At 36.6% G+C, this 21,961-nt stretch overlaps 1 protein-coding gene across 9 annotated transcripts in view; it reads left to right on the forward strand.

Annotated features, from left to right (window-relative positions):
* EYA1 (EYA transcriptional coactivator and phosphatase 1) overlaps window positions 1-21,961 on the forward strand; it is an 82,259-nt gene that overhangs the window by 25,489 nt on the left and 34,809 nt on the right. For 4 of the 9 annotated variants that reach the window (XM_059835955.1, XM_059835956.1, XM_059835953.1 and 1 more), the window contains 5 exons: window positions 671-753; window positions 1,175-1,361; window positions 12,934-13,073; window positions 14,217-14,300; window positions 20,385-20,474. In XM_059835955.1, coding sequence (XP_059691938.1) covers window positions 671-753; window positions 1,175-1,361; window positions 12,934-13,073; window positions 14,217-14,300; window positions 20,385-20,474 — 584 coding nt within the window. Of the gene's footprint in view, window positions 1-670; window positions 754-1,174; window positions 1,362-8,503; window positions 8,508-12,930; window positions 13,074-14,216; window positions 14,301-20,384; window positions 20,475-21,961 lie in introns of all 9 variants that reach the window. The other 5 variants (XM_059835957.1, XM_059835962.1, XM_059835960.1 and 2 more) reach the window with 3 other exon arrangements.

The raw sequence follows: 21,961 nt of genomic DNA on the forward strand, positions 1-21,961 counted from the left end.
CAGTAATTCAGTCTCTGGGCTAAATTCAATCTTGGGTCTCCCTTCTCAGAGAGGTGCGGTTTTTTTCCCATGTGTCATGCCCAGTAGACTGTCAAAAAAGAAAAAGGTTTGCGGCCCAAGGCTGTCCATGATCGATTAGCAAATCCTAATGGCTTCGCAGTGAGGCTGAGCTGTTTGGAGCGGGGAGTTACGGCTTTTGCTGTTCCTTCGGGTGCTGGGGCTCAGGGAGAGGAGAGGACCCGGTTCTCGAAGGTGGTAGGAGAAATGGAGCTAGTAGGCTTCAGTGAGGGGAGATGGCATCTCTTGGGACAAGCCTTGCAGTTATTGTTCAACAAAAACTGAAAGTGAAGAAACCCTCATTACTTCCACAATGCTGGGGATTATTCAGAGGGCTGGGATAGCCTAATGTTCAGTCAGACCTGAGGTGGCTGCAAATTCCTGTCTAAATTGCAAGTTTTTCTTTTTATTGCAAATAATGAAACACAGGGTGTAGGAACGATGAATTATCACTTTCCCTGTATTAACATGTTACAGAGCTGATGACAACCAAATCGGTCAACATATGGGAAATATTACAAATATGCCATATCCTTATGATATAATCGCATGATGGAAGTTATTTTACGACACTGTGCTTTAGTAATTCACATAATTTTTCATTTCATTTCAGGCAGCAGTTTTACAACATCATCAGGAATATATGCAGGAAATAATTCACTCACAAATTCTACTGGATTTAATAGTTCACAGCAGGTAAATTTGTAAATATGAGTCAAGGAAACTTTGGCAAACTTAGAGTTATCATCCACTGAAAAAATGTAACCCTTAAATAGCTTTCTGAATGAAATTAGCATCATTTCAAGTTAAACTAATGTTTATAAATGTTTTTCTTCAATTCATCCTCTTCCAATAATAGAACTAATTCTCTGGGTTCGATGTTCTTATTCACACATCTTCAGTAGTGTGCCTAATAAACTATTTGTATGAGAAGACATACTAAATTATGTGTAATTTAGATTTCGTTTTACTGCCTCACAGCTTTAGGTCCTACAGCATCCAGTCCAGGAAGCGTACGTGCTGAAAGTCTGACATGTGTTTGTAGTTATATTTTGGAATTTATACTAAAAAGTAGCAACACTTTGATGGACTATTCAGTTGCTTTTTTGTCTTGCAGGAATATCCCTCTTATCCCAGTTTTGGCCAGGGCCAATATGCACAGTATTACAATAGCTCACCGTATCCTTCACATTATATGACAAACAGCAACACCAGCCCAACAACACCCTCCACAAATGCAACATACCAGCTTCAAGAACCACCATCTGGCATCACCAGTCAAGCGGTTACAGATCCTGCAGCAGGTAATTACATGGATTTTATGGTCCCTATGAAGCACGTTTTTGTAAGCTGAAATAGGGTTGAATTGGATTTTTTTTTTGTGTGTGTGTGTGTAGTTGCTGATTTTTTTTTTTATTATTTCTTAATCCTGAGCCTGTGGCACGTCTTGCACAGATTCGAACAGAAAATAGACTAAAGAAAAACTGGGATGAGTAAAAGTTTAAAGCTTGTACGAAACAAAAATTGTTTGTATTTATTTGTAAAATGCTTGTGTTAAAAATTGCAGGATATGGGAAGGTCTTTCCACTGAACCAGAACCTGATGCTTTTAAGCTCTGTCTTCATTAAGATAAACTCCTTTGGTTTTTCCTAAGACAGACTGTAATTGAGAGGCCTTCAGACCATAGCCCAACTGTCCACTTGAAAGAGAGCTTTTGTGTTTTTCACTTTCGGAGGACATAATAATGCTTGTAATGGGGAGTTGAAATTGCACAAGTGTTTCCATTTTAAGAAAAGATTTTCGGTGGCTTGTCCTTCTTCCCAGTCGTTTTACCTTTCTTGCTGGAATTTGGCAGTCCTTTACTAGTTGAGATTTTTTTTTGAACATTTATGCCAAACTGCTCCAGCTGTTTTTTGGAAATGAGAGGTGAAAAATACTTTTCCCATTATTAAAAAAAAGAATAAATACATTTTTAACAGTTCAAACATGCCAGTAGTTAGTAGATGGCCGAAGTTTGAAATCTGTCAGAGAGAAAGTCCAATGTTGCCGACGTGTTTCTCTGTAATGCAGTAAGAAGCAGCTATGATTTGGCAATGTTATCGGGAGGTTTTGTTTTGGAGTTTTGTTGGGGGAGGTTGTTTTTAGTTTTCTTGAAGTACTTGATGGGACTGATCTTGCATGTGCATTGTGAGCTTTAATATAATTTGCTAGGACTCTCTTGCTTTTTTGCATGAGTGTGTACCTGAAGAAAATGTATGCAGTGTTGTCTCTTTTGATATATTTGCTGAAAGTAAGTAAGGAAGAAAATACAGCTGGTCTGTGTGTTTGATACCCAAGATCACATGTGCATGCAATATATCTGAGAAAGGAATCTTTCTAAATACATGAATGCAATATTGGAGTCTGTGGCTTTTAGAATATATGGATTCGTATTGGAGTCTGCATAATTACTCTGCTTTTCAACTTGTAGTTAATTTTTTTTGTTTTGTTTTCTTGTGGGTTTTTTTGCTTTTCTTTTTAACTTGGAAGCAGTAAGTTCCTCTTACCCCAAAAAACAAATGTGATGAAGTTTTAGCTTTTATCAAGATACTAAAATTGAATCATTGTATCATCTGGGTCTTGATCTTTTGCAAAATCTTTGCATATATTTTTTTAAAGTAGTTGATACTTCCTAAAAGCAACAGTAAACAGATATACAGAGAGAGGAGGTATATTTTTCACAAGCTCAAACTTTGTGGCTTAAAGGCTGTCTTCTTATTTAAATCGTTTTCTGTGCTCTATAAGCCTGGACAGAACTTTTGTATCAGTTCCTTTTTAAGAAGTTTTTCTTTTCTCAATCCTCAAATCTTCCACACTGTTGTTAAGACAGTTTTGTCTAAAAATTTCAAAGAAGGTGGGCTTTCTCATGGATGGCTCCTACACCTAAGCCTCCTTCTAGTTTATGCTTTCATGTATTGAAAGCTGTACATCTGTGGGTGCCCTACCACTGCTCCCCTAGACATGTTCCTTGGTCATGTGCACACCTCCTCTGGCATTGCTGGAACTGCGGTCTCTTTCCCTGAGATATTTATGTTACTGATTTAACAATTCTGAAAAAGTTCCTTCAAATGGTTTGCAAATAACAAGCCTTAATGTAGGTATGGGGTTTTCCTGAGCTGGCTGCCTGTACCACAGGCAGGGACGCATTTAGGAAAGTACCTGCTGTGGGCCACGTTCTATTAGGAGGAGCTAATGGAAGCCATCTCTCTGTTCCCCTTCACCAACACGGTCGCAGTTGGCAGAAGGTATAGGGCTAGACTGAGATTTCTCTATTTACCTTTATGCACATGTCTTTATGCATTTAAGTTAGGATCAAGCCCATTTAGGCTCATTCTGTATTGAGTGGAGAGAGATGAGTACCTCTATTTAGAGTTCAGTTTAACTACAACCTTAATTCTGAGGTGCCAAAGCCTCTCCACTGGTATGAGAGCAGTTTAAGGTGGCTGACATACGAGTGTTGGGTTCCTAGGTTAAAGTCAGGTGAGAACCTTTCACTGCCGCACAAACCTTCAACCCTGGTAGAAGGGAAGTGAGGACCAGCCAGTGAACCCAGTGCTGTGCCTGCCATTCCCCCTTGGACAGTGTCATTTTTTTTACTTTATTCTTGCTGAAGCGTATTGCGAAGCCTCAGTGGAGCTCATACACGGTATGCTCGGAAGATAAAGGAAGGCTGGGGTCAAAAGAGGAATCAGCATAGAGGAAGAGAATTCTGGTAGAGTGGGGACAAGTGAAAGGCATATTAGAGAGAAAGAAATTCACAGTTGGGTCAAAAACACAGAACAAAGGAGCAAACTAACCAAATTTTTATTGCAGTTAGTCAGATTTCTCTAGGATGTTTTGCCACATCTGGTCAAGTTAGGCAGCTGATTCTCCACCGCAACTGGAACACTGCATATGAGGGATGGCGGGGAGCAGTGCAGAGCCATCATGTTAGGCTACTGTACCCCTTTAGTGGGATGGGCTCCAGCTGCTGAATTGCAGCTGTTCTTGCTGGATGTTGATATCCCTAGACATCTTCTATATTTAAAAAAACCATGTAATCTATGCGGTTCTGAACTATGCCAGGACAAGCACAGAACAGCCTTCAGACTTTGAAGAGGCACCAGAATAATTTGACAGACATAGGTGGTTCCTATGAATCTGGGCCAGTAAGTGAAACAGAAGAGTCTGGTAAGAAACATGTGAAAAGCGAGAAAGTAATTATGTGCTCTTGTGACGTTTTTAGTAGAGTTTTGCAGACTCAGAACACTCAGATAATTTCACTTAAAATATGTTTAATTCCTTGTCCAAATATAAAATAATCCTTTTATGGTTTCCCACAGTTCCTAGTTAAATATGCAAGTTTTTGCCATGCAATCCAGTACATCCAGGGATTCTTGCAGAAGAACCTGAGATTTTCCATGCCCAGTGTTTCTTCTTTTTTCTTTCTTTTGTGGCTCTGAAAAATTTCTTGTACCTCAGTCATGACAAAACCTTTTTATTGCACAGAGGTTCATAGTCCCTGTCTCCATAAATCAGACATAAAAATCAATGTTATCTTCTTGTGAACAGAAGGCTATATTTTTGCTAGTGACATAATCAGAAAATTATTAAACAAAACAATAAATCTCAGTGTGACATTTCAAATTTTTAATGTGTGCTTTGCTTCAGATTTCATTGGAAATTTTGTTGCAGTTCAAAAGTAAGAATTTTCAAAGGTTTTTTTTTCCACTTGTAGAATTCTAACTTTTGCTTTACAGAATAAAATGTTTTTCATCAAAATATCAACAGAATATTTATTAGCTTCCTTCTGCGATGACCTTTCAATCCATACATGGATAGATTATCCCAGGTATGAACAGCAAGTTGCTGATTTTTCATATGAGCTGTAGTATGTAAGAGAAGTAATAATAATTAAAATGACAAAAAATATTAAAAGTAGACTAGTGAGCCAAAATTCACTCTCCCTTCCAATACTCAAATTCTTTGAAGTAGGTTCAGAGCAAACAAAAGGAAATATTTCTTTATGTTGCGTATAGGTAAACTGTGCAGCTCCTTGCTGCAGGATGTTGTGGGTGCAAAAAGTTTATGCCAGTTCAAGCATTGCTTAGACAAACTCAAAGATTGGATTTACACTGATACCAAATTCAACTAAATAAATTCTTGACAGAAAAAATCACTGGAGACAGTGGATGAATTAGCACTATGTATATGTCTGTCCTTTTTACGCTCTCTCACATAGTCACCTGCTGTTGGCCAGTGTTGAAATTTATCCTGGATGGATGGAATTTTGCCCCAATCCATTATGCCTGCCCTGATGTTCTAAAATAATTAGAGGAACATTCATAACATGTATTTCTAAGAGTTAATGTAGAAAATGACTACTTTTTCTAAAGCTTTAGTAATTTTCTCTTGCAGTATTTCAACTCCATCATCAGAGCTGGGTACAAAAAATTCTTCATTTGGGCAAATTTTTGTTTAGAAATGCAGTTGACAAAGCTGAATTTATTCTTCTATTTCATATGATGCTGTATTTATAATTTATTAAACAGTGTTTCTCGCAAGAGAGACTTGCATTGTTCTTGAGATTTGATCTTCTGCAATAAGTATGTTTAAAACATTACTGGAAGGTTTTTTTCATGTTACTTACATACTTCACAATGCAGATTAAAAAGCCCACAAGGGCTTTGCTAGCCAACAAATATTGTTCTCAGCCATGGGTCACCATTTTGCTCTTAAAGACTAAACTTCTTTTTCCTTGAACACTATATCACATTTAGTATTGCAAAAGGGAAAGCTACTTTTACAGTTTCTCCTTATCATATTTCATAACAATAAATTAGAGACAGGAAAGCGAAACAGAGCAAACAGGCTATATAGGCAACTTTTCACTAATACTTGTATGGAAACAAATACTGCCGTATTCACAGTACATTACTGGCGTTCTAATGTTTGCTTTTTTCAGAAATGTAAATGAAGAGTAAATCTAGAGTATGTATTTATATAGGAAGGAAACACAATGAAAATTCTGTAAGAACTGAGAAATGAGATTGGATCTGATAATGAATGGCAAAGTGCAGCACTGCTTTTGCTTTTCTGATAATGGTTGTTCTCCTGTTTTTGTGTTAACAATGTACAAATTTCAACTCTTTTGCATTGCATTCAACAACATATAGCCTGACTCGCTGTCACAAGATATGTTGAGGCTAAGAACTTGATGCACTTTTCAATAGATTTTTTTAGTAGATAAATACTATGTTCATCATTGTTTTTAGCAGGATTAAAAGTAACAATGATTTCAAATTGTTTGAAACCATAAATAATGAGTAAGGAAGAAATGCCTACAATGGAGAGAGGTACTACCTGCTCATTATGGGGTTGCTTCATCTTTTGTTCTTCAACATTGGAAGTTGGAGAAAAAAATTCTGGACCACTGCAGGGCTTGTTAATATAGTTGTTGTCATACATACCTAATGTATACTTGTTTACAGGATATACACAAGATTATATTTTGTAATTATTTTGAATATATAATCCTAAATCAAAAAGTGGCCCAAGTCTTGAAATAAATTGGCATTTTTGCCAATATTTTTAACAGATTATTGAGGGTTTTTGTCAGGTTTGTAACAGTATGCTAGTAGTCCTCCACAGACAAACATTAGATTTGTTTTTTCAGAGGGAGAAGATTTTGACATTTTGTCAAAACAGCACAGATCCTTCTATGATCCTGTCATTAGACATTATTGTATTTCTTGCAATACTTATGTAGTAGTTTTTCTTACTTACTACTATAGTAGTAGTAGTAGTCTTTTTTTTATACAGAGAAGTAAAAAAACCACCTCAAGTACCTATGTGAATCTGCTGCATTGTTTGATCCTGGTCCAGTTTTATGTAAGCAGTTAAGCAAGAAGTTTGTATAGTGAAATTTTCTGTTCAGCTTTATTTATGCAAAAGTAAGAAAATTATGGCTGAGACTGACGTATTCAAACTATCCATATCTTATACTTTTAATTTGGTATACGGGAGCTGAAATAACACTGGCCTGAGGATTTAAGGTCTTTATTTGAAATTAAGTATAAGATTTGGAGGGAAACCATTAGTTTGGGCACAGTCTAATTGGAAAACATTTGTACGTACCTTTTTGCAGAGACATTTGACTATAGTAGCTATCCTAGACCCATCTCATCCATGTGATTTACATCGTGACATGAGATATGATTACTTTGATAATGTGCGTCAACTCCTTTTTGCATATCCTTTTGGTGTAGTAGGGAAAAAGTCTGATGAAATTTGCATGCCTTTGTCAAGAGCAAGAGCTCTCACACACTTGCCAGTCAGATTTACCTAGAGATAGACTTGTTTTTGCGCTTTCTGGGACAGCTAGTTTCCCCCAAATTTGTCATTTGATCATATTGCTGTATAGTACATTGAAATCAATAGTAAGAAAATACAGCAATTACTTAGTGGGATTTCTGTAACAGAAAGGAATTACAGAATACTGTGTTGCAAATGGTATCTCTGGGGCTGTATTGTCTATTCATAAGTAATCGAAGTATTCTGATTTATGACATGGTGGAAAATTGTCCTGTGTGATAAAACCATCAAAACTGCCCACTATGATGTGTAATGGGGAAGTATATGCTTATGTTATTTTATGTCAAGATGCAATAATATGGTTCCTTGTAGCACAGGGGAAGGTCTGCTACTGTATGGTTCATATATTTTAGGTAAAACAATGAAAACGTATTTTATTCCTCACAATTATGTTTAGGTTGGAAAAGGAGGTATACATTTATAGAATCTGGGTTAAAAATGTTTTTCTTACTGACTAGAGAAGTCAAGATTGGGTCTATTATGCTTGGTCAAGGTTTGGAAGAGGGAATTCTGAGTGTGTGAAGCAGAAACAAGCCATAATACTTGGTGTCAGACAGCCTGGGGCAGAGTGCAGAGAGGTGCTGTAGCAGAGAGATCTAAAATTAAATGTCTGTTAACGGATGCAGAAGAATGACTGTTACTACAATATTGTTATAATTTTGGAAGGTGTAGGCAACACACAGAAATGGCTTTAGCGGTCCAGACTTACGGATCAACTGACTGGAAGGTGTCCTCCTGGAAGGTGTCCTCCCGGACAGCTCCTAATTCCTCCAGCACCTATTGAGGATGCTCAGGACACCAGATCAGGCTGGACCTACAATTAAATGACCTCCCAGAAAGAGGCAGTGAAGTCGTTGCCACCACTTCTTTGTTCCACAGACCCAACCTACTAGTTCAGACATGGCCATCCTCTTTTCCAAGGATGTCTCCAGGCTCCTCTTGAACCCTTGTAATCTTCTGGCAGCCTGGCATTTTTTGAGAAAAAGTGCTACAAATCTAGCTTTTTTTTTTTTTTTCTCAGACTAGCTATAAGGAAGAAATTTTTTACGATGAGGGTGGTGAAACACTGGAACAGGTTGCCCAGAGAGGTGTTCCCTCTGGCATTCCAGGATGCCCCATCCCTGGAAACATTCAAGGTCAGGTTGGACGGGGCTCTGAGCAATCTGATCTAGTTGAAGGCGTCCCTGCTCATTGCAGGGGGGGTTGGACTAGATGACCTTTAAAGGTGCCTTCCAACCCAAACTTTTCTATAATTCTATGATTCTTTTATCTGAACTCCACCTTCTAGCCTTTAACCTGGCTGCTGCCAGCTTCCTTTGGTGATCTTGCTTTAGTATTGGGACAGGCAGTGCAGAGCTGATCCACACCCCCTTTTCCACTCATGTTTTTGTGAAGGGCTGGGTTTTCTCCTGCACTTCCCTATGTTTGTGATGCTCAGGAACAGGTTAAAATTAAATTCAATGCTTTAGAAACATAATCATTTCCCTTGGCCAATATTAAAGTATGCCTGTTACTACGAAGTTAGCTGAGGTTGAACAAATTAACCTCCTCCTATCAATGAATGTGGAATAATGGGTATAACAATAACATGTTTTGTGGCTATATAGCTTGACTTCAGCAAGGCTTTTGCTGCCCTGACAGTTACATCTTTTCAGTTAACAATCTTATAAGCAAACTAGGCTAAAGCAGTCTAGCAGAAACTACAGCAGAATAATATAAAGCTGTTTAGGAAACCATGTCCAGAGAGAAGTCAGTGAGAGCTCGCTGTTAAAATAGTGGGATGGCTACAGCAGCATTCCTCAGTGTCTGCCTTGGGCCCAGCATTTTCATTAATCATTTAGATGACGGAACAGAATGTGTTTGCCTATTAAATATGTAGATGACACTATGCTGAGAGGGGCTGCGAGTTCTTTGGAGACAGGATGAGAACTCAAAAAATGGAGATGTGATCTGAATAGTAGCAGGTGTGTGGTATACATTTAGGCAGGAATGATGAACTGCACAAATGTGGGATGGGGAATGTTGGCAGCTCCTTCCAGGCTCTACCTTTCCCTGCGGACCGCTCTCAGTACTCCAAATATTAGTGGCACACCGAGTTCCCTCAGCCGCTGTTGTTTTTACTGCTCCAGAATTTGTCAGGGCTTGGGCTTGTCAAGGCTCAGGGCTCAGCTGGATACTGGATTCTTTAACTGGGTTTCCTTATGAGGACCTGAGAGCGACCATTGGACAGTGAGCTGGTAACCCAGCTGTGCACATGGAGGCTGCCCTGTCGAGCAGCCTTAATCCAAAGAGTACATGCTATGGTTTCCCTTTACATACAAGGAATAAGTTTCTTACACACTATGTCACGTTTTCCCCCATTGGTTGCTGCCATCTGTCACACTGTTCGTAACAGACTGGTCTCCTGAGTAGGCTCAGAAGCTCCAGGTATTAGCAATGTTGTGTATTCAGTTCACGTGCAATACTTGGCCAGGTCTCTGCGAAACGACCAGTTAGGTGCCGCTTCTTCCTTGGAAGATGATCTAGGGGTCCTGAAACTAACATTTATTGAAAATATGGCAGAAAATACAAGTTGTCCCCTACCACGTGGTATCCAGGGGATGGTAGTCTGTGGGACATGGGAAGTAAAGCTTTGCTCAACTTTTCTTTGGATTACTGTGTCCAGTTTGGAGAGGAGATAGAGAGCAATAATCAAAGCCTAGAAAAGAGGATCGTCAGGGAAGGGTTAACCTAACAACAAAGGGGATCTGCGAACAGTCTTCAAATGCATGTAAATACCAGGAAGGGAAGAATTTTTCCCCCACTTCCACAGATGGAACTTAAATTGCTCTAATGAATGCTGAACTTGTGTGTTTTGTTTCTAATGGTGTGTCTGTTAAAGCAGCAGAGTAGATTGCCTGGAGAGATCCGTAAGAGCAAGACAGACAAGTCTCTCTTGGGAATGATGCAGGTACAGTGGGCCCCAGAAGGGTGGGCTATGGTGTGCCCAGCCAACCTTGGGGTCTCGAGGTAGGGTTGGGAGTCTTTCTGTCTGGCCCATTCAGACAGATGCCTTGCACCTGAGAAGGGGAGATGGAAATGACTCTCCACTCAAATTTGCAGCCCTGTGTTTGAAATTTTGAATGCAGTATGCTTAAATGAAAGTGTTTGCAAAAATGGAAAGCTGGATGGCTCTTACAAACAGACTTTCTTCCCTGCCCTCACCACGCTCTGCTCTGCATACTCACTTTTTGAGGTTTACTTGGTTTTATTTGTCATGAAGTTTTGTTTATATTTTTTCCATGCTGTCTGTTCCCTATTTTATTTAGTATTATTATTACTACCCTAAGTTTAATACTTAAAGTTTTTAGACATATCATGTTTGTGAGAAGGATTTTGAAAACTGGGTTCTAAAGCCAAACTCCTAAAAATACTGTCAGAGACCAAAAGCAACCCTAACTTCAATTAGTCAATGGGAAATGCAATTTTTCATTATTTCTGAATTTTATAGCACATACTTAGAACATCATTGGCCAGTACACATGTTGAAGAAATTCCAGTCTATTTATTTTACTCGGTTATAATTTATTTCAAAGCTTTTGTGCATTGTTTTCTTTCTTTTATTTTTCTTTTTTATTAAGGTTTTTAAGAATCAAATAATGTATAGCAGATAAACTCATTTAAGTTCTAAAGTTTGGGAAAATTTGTACTATTTGAGTTATGATTTCTTATTTACGTTTCAATACAGTAGGTGAAAGAGTGATCAGCAGTCAAAGTATTAGATTAGATAAATACTCTGAAGTGTACATTGTCATAGGAAAAAATGTATATTATTGGAATGTACATGATCTTCAACATTTAAACCTCTGTCTTTAATTAGGTAGACTGACGTGGCTGGATGATTTTTGTTGTTTGGCACATACGCAGAATCATTCTTTTAGGATAGGTCGGGTATTTTTTGAAGATTCTTTGTTTTACCTTGAGTTACATCTTAAGTTGTTATTCTGCTTTGTTTAATGTAGCCTGAGATACTTAAGTAAAAGTATAATGTAAGATATGTAATATATACTAATTTTCATTAAGTGTAGATTTGAAGGCTGAACATGAGAACTTCAAAACCCTTTCCTTTCATTCAGCACAAGCAACCTTTATTATTTTGAGTAATTGTGAATATGTGGTGTTACACAGATGTCCAAAGTCTCCTCCTTAATCTAACCTTTGACCTCAGCAGGATGTTTTTTTAGGAGAAAGAATCACTTGTGTGAGAAGTATACCTGTCTGTTCAAATGACATGGTCTAGGCTGATTAAAAAGTAAATTAATATTGATACAAATATCCACACCTGCTGAACTCTAAAGAGTAGTTAATGTTAACTGAGAAGTGAAATTGATAAATATATAGTATGCTGAAAATTCCAGCTGCCTTCACAAAAATAGGGGGTTTTAGGAAAAAAAATCAATGATAACCATCAAAATAAAAGTCTTTTCTCTGTGAACTTAAGACTGTGAAAGGAGTCTTGAAAAGAGATTTAAAAATATGTTGTATTTCTGAGGAGTATGGTACTTCTAGTTATATGAGTTAGGAAGGATAATTTATGCTGGGTGTCTGCTTTGTTAATGTTCAAGCACTTCACTGTTACTCAGTCTATGGATGTTAAGAATAGCGAAACGTCTTCCACCTAGCATGTTTTCAGGAAAACTTTGTTGTTCTTACATACATAAGTCATCATTCTTTTTTTACCTGTTCAACAACAGTAAATATTTTTGTAAATAAATTTTGCTGAAGCATAATAATTAGCGTACCATACTATTTATAAAGAATTGTATCCTGACTTGAAGGTACTCATTGGAAAAGTTCAGTGTTGAGTTGGCCTTTGAAGAATACTATAAATTTCATCTTCATAGTTGATGCATATTTAAAACTTACTAACTGAACGTACCCTGGAAAAATAAGGACTCTATTTTATGCCGTATTTAGAAAGAATTCTATTCATCTCACTCAAATGTAGCGATCTAAAAGTAAAGTGTCTGCAACCAGGCCATTTGGAAAAGTTTTCAAGTCCTATATGTTAATTTTTTTCACACCTGGGTGTTTTTTTCCTACTAGTCACCATAATGGTTATCTTAAAGTATGTTTGAAAACTTAAAATTAAATCAACGTTCTTTAAAAAAAAGCTGGTATCCCTTAAAATTGTTCATTTAGATTTTAATCTTGTCTAAGAAGTGATATGATCTTCTCTATGATTTGAAGGAATGAAAATTATTTTACTCACTCCTTTTTTATTTGTTTAGTGAAATAATTTATCTTTCTGTTTTTACATATAACTTGAACTCGATTTAATTAATTTATGTATCAGTATTGCCACTTATCATTGTATATTTAATTATTTTAGTTAGGACTCTTTAGCAAACATCCTGATTTTAGTGTCACATGCAAAAAGCAAGTAAGTTGAACATTTTGAAGTTTAAACTGAAAGGTAAAAATGTCATTTCTTTACTACAGCAGAATACAGTACAATCCACAGTCCATCAACACCCATTAAAGATTCAGATTCAGATAGATTGCGTCGTAGTTCAGATGGGAAATCACGTGGACGTGGCAGAAGAAACAATAATCCTTCACCACCACCTGACTCTGATCTAGAGGTACTTTATATTAGATGTCTTTGACCTGTTACAGACTTTATTTTTATCATTATTTTGCAGAGAGAAGTATTATTTACACATCAAAAATAAAGTGGCATTGGAGCTCCCTTTTTTTTCCTAACAGTATTTTTGTAGAGATAGAATTTTTCTTCTAAAGAAACTTATTCATGAAAAGCACCTACTTTCTCTGAAAAATACTAGGGGATTCTTTCCCCTTTTGGTTAAAAAAAAAGCAAGCTTTTCCCAAGCCAAAGAAAGGTTTGTGTTTGGACAGGAGACACTTCTAGCACAATAGTGCTTTTTGTTCTCTCATGCTATGTTCACATTCCCCTCAGTGGCCCATGCTTTGTGTTGAGAACACATCTCCAGTGACACACCACAGTTATGAGTGTCCACACTGCATTACTTTTCCTTTCCAAAAACTTAGCCCATTTGTCATCATGGGAAATACAATATCACCAGGATTTAAAATACTTGTATTTGAACACTTTATTTTTCATTAAAATATCATCTTGTGTGTGGTCAGAGGACAAATTTAAAACACATCTTTTCCATTGGCTGTAAGCAAAAGAATTATTTACTAATGCCATGAATTCTTACACATGCAACATCTAAGTTCATAATTTTCATTCTTCAGGTGCCTAAAATCCATTAAAAATGAACATAGATTAAGGGGATTTAAGTGCTTAGCAGAATTTGTTTTATTTTGGTTTTAGAGGTCATTTTCAAGAGCAGTTATATGAACTTTGTTTTGTAAGACTTGCAGAAATACTGAATTCAAACCCAGAAGATTCAATTTTCAGAGGCTTCTCTTCATTTATTTCAGTTTCTATCTCACATCTGGCTTTAAAATAATACATCGTACATCTCATTTTCTGTGTGTATTTGACAGTAACTATAATTTTATTCTAATAGAATAATTTGATATAATAGTAATTGTAGTAAAAAGCTAACAGATTGTATTACCCTATTCTGGAAAAAACTTGTTAGTTCTGAAAATAAATGGCAAGGAAACTATGGTTTTAATATATAACCATTTCAATACAATTTTCTCATTTGTGCGCTTACTGATTCAAATTTTAACTTTCCATTTCAAGTATCAGCTTCACAGAGGAACACATTGATTTGATTCTCTTTTTACAGAGAGTATTCATTTGGGATTTGGATGAGACAATCATCATTTTCCATTCCTTGCTTACAGGGTCCTATGCCAACAGATATGGAAGGGTAAGTGTCAAGAAACTGATGGAAATTTTCAGTAATATTTGCTGGTTTATGTTTGGTACACAAGGAAGACCAGAACATTAGTTGATTTTCCAGAGGCAAAATGGTACTGGTGTTTCAAGACATAAAAAATCAAGAAGTAAAGCTGTTTCACATGTCCATTCCTTGCATGTAGCTCTTATATTCAGCAAATAATTAAATAGCGTTGGGAGTAATACTTTGACCACTTGAGATTTGGTTTGTAGGTACAGAGTGTCTGAAACCTGTTGATATCATCAAAATCTGCAAAGGTTTAGCTCCCCTCAGAGTTTGAAGAACTTACAGGAGTGATTGCTAAAATAACATTTTAGTTCTGAGCGATCAGCAGTGGACTGTGCTCTGTATTGAGAAGGCAAGAGGAGGAATGCTTTTGGACACAGACAAATTAGTCTAAAATTTTTTACCTTAACTTTTTTTTATTCTACATATTGACTGATGTTTTTGAAAGTCTGCTTATGAGTCAAATCTTTCTATTACGCACAGTCTATAAATCATAACTGAACTGATGAATATGCCTACAGACTGTGGGTTTCCTTGGTAATTCTCAGAATAGAAACGCGGTCTTAGGTGAATAAGAACAGTTTATGAATGGACTGCCCTTGTGAGATCAAACTTTGTTTTTCCGGGATTGTGTTTGAAAGCTGATGTCTCAGCTTGTGCTAAAATCTGTTGTGCCATTTTATGTTCACCTCATGTGAGGTATAACTAGAATGTGATTTTTTGGTAACCTTAAATAATTCTGCATTTAAAGAGCAACCAGATAGTTTTGTCTGGCTTCATGTAATCACTCTGTCTTCTTGTAAAGCTTATATTTATCACTAAAAGGTTTTATCCTACTCCCAGTTGAGTGAAGGGCAAAGCTACTACTGATTCAGTCTATGCCTGGGTCAGGTTTTGAATTCCTCCTAATAGTTTTTTGCATTATAAAAATCTAAAGTAGTACTTCTTTGCAACCTTTCTTGCTTGTTCACATGTGGTGTATTTTCAGAAGTGTTTGCTGTAATAGCAGCTTACCTTTTTGAGGAATATAATTGGTTTTTTTCATTATTGTCAGAAAAGGAAGTTAATTCAGCAGCCTTGGCTTCCTATGTGTTAATAGTTTCTATTTAGGTAGTAAAAAGACACTAGAACTTTAAATGTTTCAACAATTATTGTATGGATACATATAGGCAGTAGCATTATATAGTATTAAACATTTACAAAAAGTTGTTTTCCATTTCTCAGCTTTCTGTGAAGGTATGACAAACTCCCTCCAAAAACAGCCTTTGCATGGCAGCCCAAAATCACCAAATCTGTGACAGTTTAGTTCAGCTCAGAATGAGGAGAACAAATCCCAGTGTTCACAAAAAAGCTCTGTGCCAGCAGAATCTCACCACTTGCTTTTGGGCAGCAGAGTAGGGCTGGAAAAGCCTAATTAGTCATTGCCATAGACGTACTTGTGCAAGCACATTTTTTCCATTTGTTATTAGTTCCTTATAGTGGGTTCATTAATTGGGGCCCGAACATAAGCACCTTTCTTGCTGGATGCGTGAGGTTGAGGAAAGTGGCTAGTATTCAGCTGTGAAGAGATCTTAAATAAGTATGCTGCAAGTAGGTGGGTGACTCCTGATTGCAGCTCCATCGCTGTTGGCACTGTTTACTCGAGATGTAGCTTTCTCCTGTCAGGCTCTGATTGCATGGCATGTGGCAGAATATGTCTGCATTGCTAAACGACAACTGACCGTTGATGTTAAGAGGGATGATGGCATTAGTGCTTATGCTGTGGATAGATACCCCTTTTTGGTGAGGGGTAGCAACATGCATGTCCTTGGCTCTCAGATGCAGTCATGAAAGTGTGCCATTCTTGCTTTGTTTTCTTAAAGTTTCATTCATATCATAATTTCTCTTGCCTTATTGACAGCTTCAGACAACAGTTAGCAATTTCCATAGACCTTAGAGGAAGGTAGTGTCAAATGTTCAAAGCAAACATGCTAAAACCTGTATCTGTCGTATGAGAATTGTAGGGTTTATTTGCAGCAATGGGAGGTGCACATTTTTTTAAAGTGTTTCCTAATGATTTCTGGCCTTTAAAATCAGAAATCCAGATCATAAGTCAAAAAAATAAAAAACTGTTGAGGGCGATTTTTGTTCTTTTCACCTGTATTCTGCTTTTTGAGCGATCTAACATCACATTCTCTTATGTTTCTGCACTGTGGTGAGGGCTAGAAATGCCCTTTTAAAAAATTAAATCTAAGCTGCTCACATAATCATTAAAATACAAAAGCTGGATCTTCAAACAAACAAAAATACCCTAATTAAATAGTAGGGGATTTGGCAACTTGGCATTCAGCTCTTTTCATAATGCCTGAGTGAGTTTCATGGTGAATGACTATGAATGATGAGCAGCCCTGCTGCTGAAGGGATTGATTTTCTTTTCCTTATTCTCTACCTCGTTCCTCATAACTTCTTGCTTATGTTGCCCTTTTCTGTATATTCTTACTTTCTCATCTGTTTTTATCACCTGCTCTCCTTTTGCTGCTATTGTGCTCTGCTTTCTCCCTGCTTTTGTCCTTCAGCTTTGTTGGAAAAAAATAATACCCTTGAATTCCAGTTTGCGCAATCATGATATAAACTGCTACTTTTTTGTTTAAGCGTGATTTGAATTTGTGAATTTCATGGAAATGTATGAAACTAGCATAGGAATATGATTTGTACTTCCAGAAGAGAAGAAAAAGAAACAAAACAAAGTATTTCCATTTGCTTTTGGCATTTTTTTTAGCATGTACGACGAGAGATCTGTTGCTCGAATATCAAGTTATCAGTTGCTTTAATTGTCATTAGAGCTTCTAACACCTCAAAACTTATGTTTTGAGACAGATGTAAACTGATTAAGTTTTGGAATTTGGAAAAAGTTGGAGCCCTTCTTTAGTATCTTGGAGCAGGTGGAAATACATCTCAGTATTGGCACTAGAACACCGTGGTCTTTACGTACGTTTCCATTCTCCGTAAAAGCATTTATATTCAGAGGCTTTAAAGGAATTTTCCTTTAAATTATAAGCTATTTTAATGTGGTTTAATATATTTTAGAGATTGAGAAAAACAAAGCCTGGTTTCACTTAACCCTTCATTTATGACCTGTAGGCTTAAGTGGAAAATAAGCCTTGTACCCAAAGTGAACTTTCCTGTTTTTCAGCTTCTTGTTTCTCCACAAAACAAAGAAATCAAGTGGGTAGAATTTAGAAATGACATACAGACAATGTTTTGGCTCCAATACCAGTATTCAAAACAAGAGGCCTGCTTAAGCAGTTTGACATTGGTATTTCTTTTCTTTAGCTAAACTGTACCTCCCTCAGAGATTTGTACCTGATTTTGACCATACCTGAAAAGACACTCCACCTGAACCTGCAAATCCCAATCAACAAGAACAGATTGTTAGCTTTCCTCCTCATTGTGTGACACCTCACAATAATTAGTTAGCAATTAGTGGCTTAAAATTGCAAAAGAAGGTTCGGTATGGGATTATTTTTTTAAAAACCTTATTCTAGCCCTGTCTTTTTTTAAAGTTTTCAGCCCCCACTGTAATGTCTGACATCAGAGGTTTAATCTGCTGCAGTGCCTTAAACCAAGGCTCTTGTGCTTTTTGCTAGAGCAGTTGCAAGATTGTGACTACACAGCTATTTAAAACCCTAATGCAGATAAGGCTTTTGCTTCTGTTAAATATGTGGGTATCCAGAGCTGCAGCTTAACACAGTTTTTATGCTAAGTGGAGTTTTCTATAGAAGAAGATTGTGTTTAATCAAGGAATTAAGGGTTCTTTGAAAAGCAACCTGTTTTGTTTCTTCTCTTAGCTTTTATGGTATTTAACCTGACATTTTCAGTAGGTGCCGATGATTTTCTTATTTGTTTTTCTCCTAATTAAATTAACCTAATAAATGGCATTATTTTAATATTACTTTAGAGAAATCCCCATTCTGTTTTGTCTGCCATTTAAAAATACCTTGGAGTGAAATGGTTCACGGAAAGATTTACAAAAAGCCATTTTTTCAGACTCAGAAGTGTGATAAAAAGTTTAATAAAAATGTTTAATTTAAGTCATGTGTACATTGAAACTTAAAATATATATTCACAGCCATTTGTTTAAAATTAACCATATGGCTTCATAACCAGCATCATGTTCTGTCTGCTGATTTACTCTGCTGTTCAAAATGATGTTCCTAGTTATGGATGGAAGCTCAGAATGGGATTAGTTCTACACTGTTACGTTGGCAGTTGATGATCAAGACGTAGCTAGTAGTCTTCATTTGCATTTTAGACACTTAGTCCATCTAACTCCTTTTAATAACTGGAGCAGAGAATTCTGTGGGGCGACTTCTGTTAGTGTCCAGGCACAACAGAAATCCTTGTCTGGTTAAAAAAAAAAAGAGGCTAATGAGCTATGAAGGATGGTGGGGTGGTAACTGGGCACAAAGATAAGCAGGAATGTCAGAGGGAAAAGTAGCCTCAGGCCTAGCTAGAGAGAAAATATCACCTGCTTTCCACCTCAAATGCCTACAAAAGTGAAATAAAGGAAGACATAGGTCTACAATAGAACAGTATTGAAACGGAGAGACAGAATACTTTTGTTCATATTTTACTGTCTTTCCATTTGAATTAAGAAGCTAAATATTCTTTTTTTGGCAGTGCCAGTTTAAATAAAAGGCTGATTTTTAAGGCCAAAGTTCATCAGAATAGCATGATGCAATTTTTCTTTCCCATTTATAACGGCTATTTTTTTGATACTAGAAAACTTATTTACTCTTAATGTATGTGAGTTCAAGAATAGATGTTTTGTCTGTTCTACGTAGCTTTGTTTCTAAATGCTTCTTTCCGAAATTCTTTTTCGGGTTAGTTTTACTTAGGTTTTGGCATTTCCAGAAGGAAAACAAGCTGCCAAATCACCATTCTTTTCCTACTCTTTGCTACTGACACATTTTGCCTTTTAACCAGTAGTTATAGAAAAATGTTTGAAAGTTCAGAGATCATGTTGAAACACCTATTAAATTGATTGAGAGGTGGAAAAAGAAACTAGGGACTGCATCTCTTGGTTTTTAACTTTGAGTTGTCATCAGGTTTAGAATATTAACTTATTTTAAGTAAAACATGGGTTGTCACTTCTGCAGTTCTATGTAAAATATAATTCCTAACAAACTAACATTGTTAATAGAGGGTGTTATGAGGTAATATAACATGTTCTTTCAAATTCATGCTTCTGTGTGCTTGGATATACTTGGCATTATAAATGAGAAACTCTATATCAAATGTATATATTAGCCTTTCTTTTTGATTTTTCGGATTGAAAATATATAAAACACAAAAAAAAATCAAAACAAGACAAACATCTGTAATGCATTTGGTAACCACAATGCTGAACATGCTTTTTGAGTTTATTAGCTCAGTAAGGAATAAGTTGTTATGGTAATTTCTGTAGAGAAGTTAAAGTGTGTTATATATTAATAACAAACAATAGATTTGTTCACTCTGCATGGGTGGGCCAAACTGAAAACATAATTAAAGCATGGTTTTGTGGAGAATCAAGGAGTGGTTTTAAATATAATTGCCATTTGCAAATAAAACATTAACAGTGATTTGCTTTAAAGTCACTAGGTATTCCCAGGACCCAATACTTTCACTTGTGGCCAGTGAGAGTTTATTTTGAGTAACAATAGCATTATCGTGCCCCCAGTTGATCATAAAACTTGTAAACAGTTGTAAAATCTGAGAAGTTTTAGGTGAAATGGATTTGCCCTTTCTGCACAGAGGGCAGAGAGCCCATGCCAGGGATGCACGAGGGTGACCACAGAGGTCCCGCTGCAGAATCACAGTATCAGTTGAGTTAAAGTCATATTTTTGAGTGTTACTGATAAGTGTTACACTACAGGATTAGAGAGTTGCTGAAGTTAAACTGAACAAGTGGATGTTGCATTTAATACATCAAATAATCTCTCTTGAAAAGCAATTCCTCCAGTTTGTATTCTGGTATGTATGTTAGGCATGGTATTGACGGTGTACTTGCTTAACTTCTTCTTTAAGGATCCACCCACCTCTGTGTCTCTTGGACTCCGAATGGAAGAGATGATTTTCAATTTGGCGGACACACACCTATTCTTTAACGATTTAGAAGTAAGTGTTCATTCTTTGAAAACACACAGAGGTGATTTAATATTTGTTTCTTTTTCCATGTTAATAATTTGTTTGACAATTATTTTTGGTTTCATGGTTTTAGTATGGAAATGTTTAGAAAATACCTGTATAATTTAGTCATTAGGATATATAGTAATATCTACACTAAATGTCTGCACTGGCATTCAAATGTTACAATAGTTTAAATGGTAGGGTTTTGTCCTCACAGGTCTTAGTATATGTGACCACAGTAGACAAGTTTTAGAAGTGGGTACACCAAAAGCGTCTATAAACATTAGAATTCAATAGTCTGCACAGGCCATTAAATATTAAACTTCAGCTTCTATAAACAGTTAATGGCTGGGTACAGATTTCTCACTTCCATCCCGCTGTGGGCAAGTATTACCTTAAACCTGAGGGAAATCATTAATGTTGTATATGCTGTCCGTCTCAGTGGCCTGTTACTGGGGGTCCTCTGCCTTCCCCGGCGGCAGGTACAATTTGTTATGCGCTAGAGTTTCTCTGCCTCTCCCCTGCGGCGTGCGGCGAGGAGCTGGTGTCGGCGTGCCAAGGGCTTTTTCAGCCCACGTAGGCTATGGTTTGGCGACGCTTGTGAGATCGTTCTAAAACTATCCGAACTGCTGAAAGAGACTGTCACCATAATGCCTGGCTGTTTAATCTTAAAAGGGAAAAAAGCAATTTCTGATCATATTTTAATAACACGAAAACATGAAAACAGTCAGATTTCTTTCCCATCATAATGAAGACAGCTGTTTATTTAAAATCCAACTGTTAAGCAAGCTTGTGGCGGGGCTGCCAACACACATTACTCATCAAGTTGTTGTTTTGCTAGATTTTAGAATAGTGTGTTATTCCAGACAGGCAAAAGAATCTAAAAGATTCAAATGCAACTTTTGCTGATCAAAGTTAATTGGCAGCAATTGGCCTTTAAATATTTCCTGATGTTTCCCTTTTCAAAATCAAGCAAAATACACCTTATTTAATAGATGAGCCAAAATAATTTGAAAAATGCCAGTGTGTGATAGACCTCAAATGTGGTTTGTCCAACATCTGTCCTGTATTTTGATTTCTTTTCATCTAAAAAGAAACCACTCACAGATGATTTGGCATCTTAGAATGTAATGAAATTATTTAAATGTGCTTTATTTTTTCTTCCATTCCTTAATGGAGTATTCTATTTTTTATACTTACAATAAAATAGATGATTTCTTTAAATTTTAAAGTACTGTTTTCTTTGAATAAGTTAGCTGTATGTAAAGATATGATTGTTTTGGATATAAGAAACACCATTAGTGAGTTGCATGTGTAGGACTGATTTTTCAGATTTGTAGAAAAGTATAACAATGCTAATTATTTTCCAAATCTGTTTCTGATTTCTGGTTATATTTCATTTTATCCAGAGCAGAAAGAGAAAGTACTACTGTATCTTACCAGTATATTCAGTAAAGTTCAGTGTGTTTTCATTT

The sequence above is a fragment of the Gavia stellata genome, chromosome 3 (genome assembly GCF_030936135.1).
Source record: "Gavia stellata isolate bGavSte3 chromosome 3, bGavSte3.hap2, whole genome shotgun sequence".
Taxonomy (NCBI): Eukaryota; Metazoa; Chordata; class Aves; order Gaviiformes; family Gaviidae; genus Gavia; species Gavia stellata.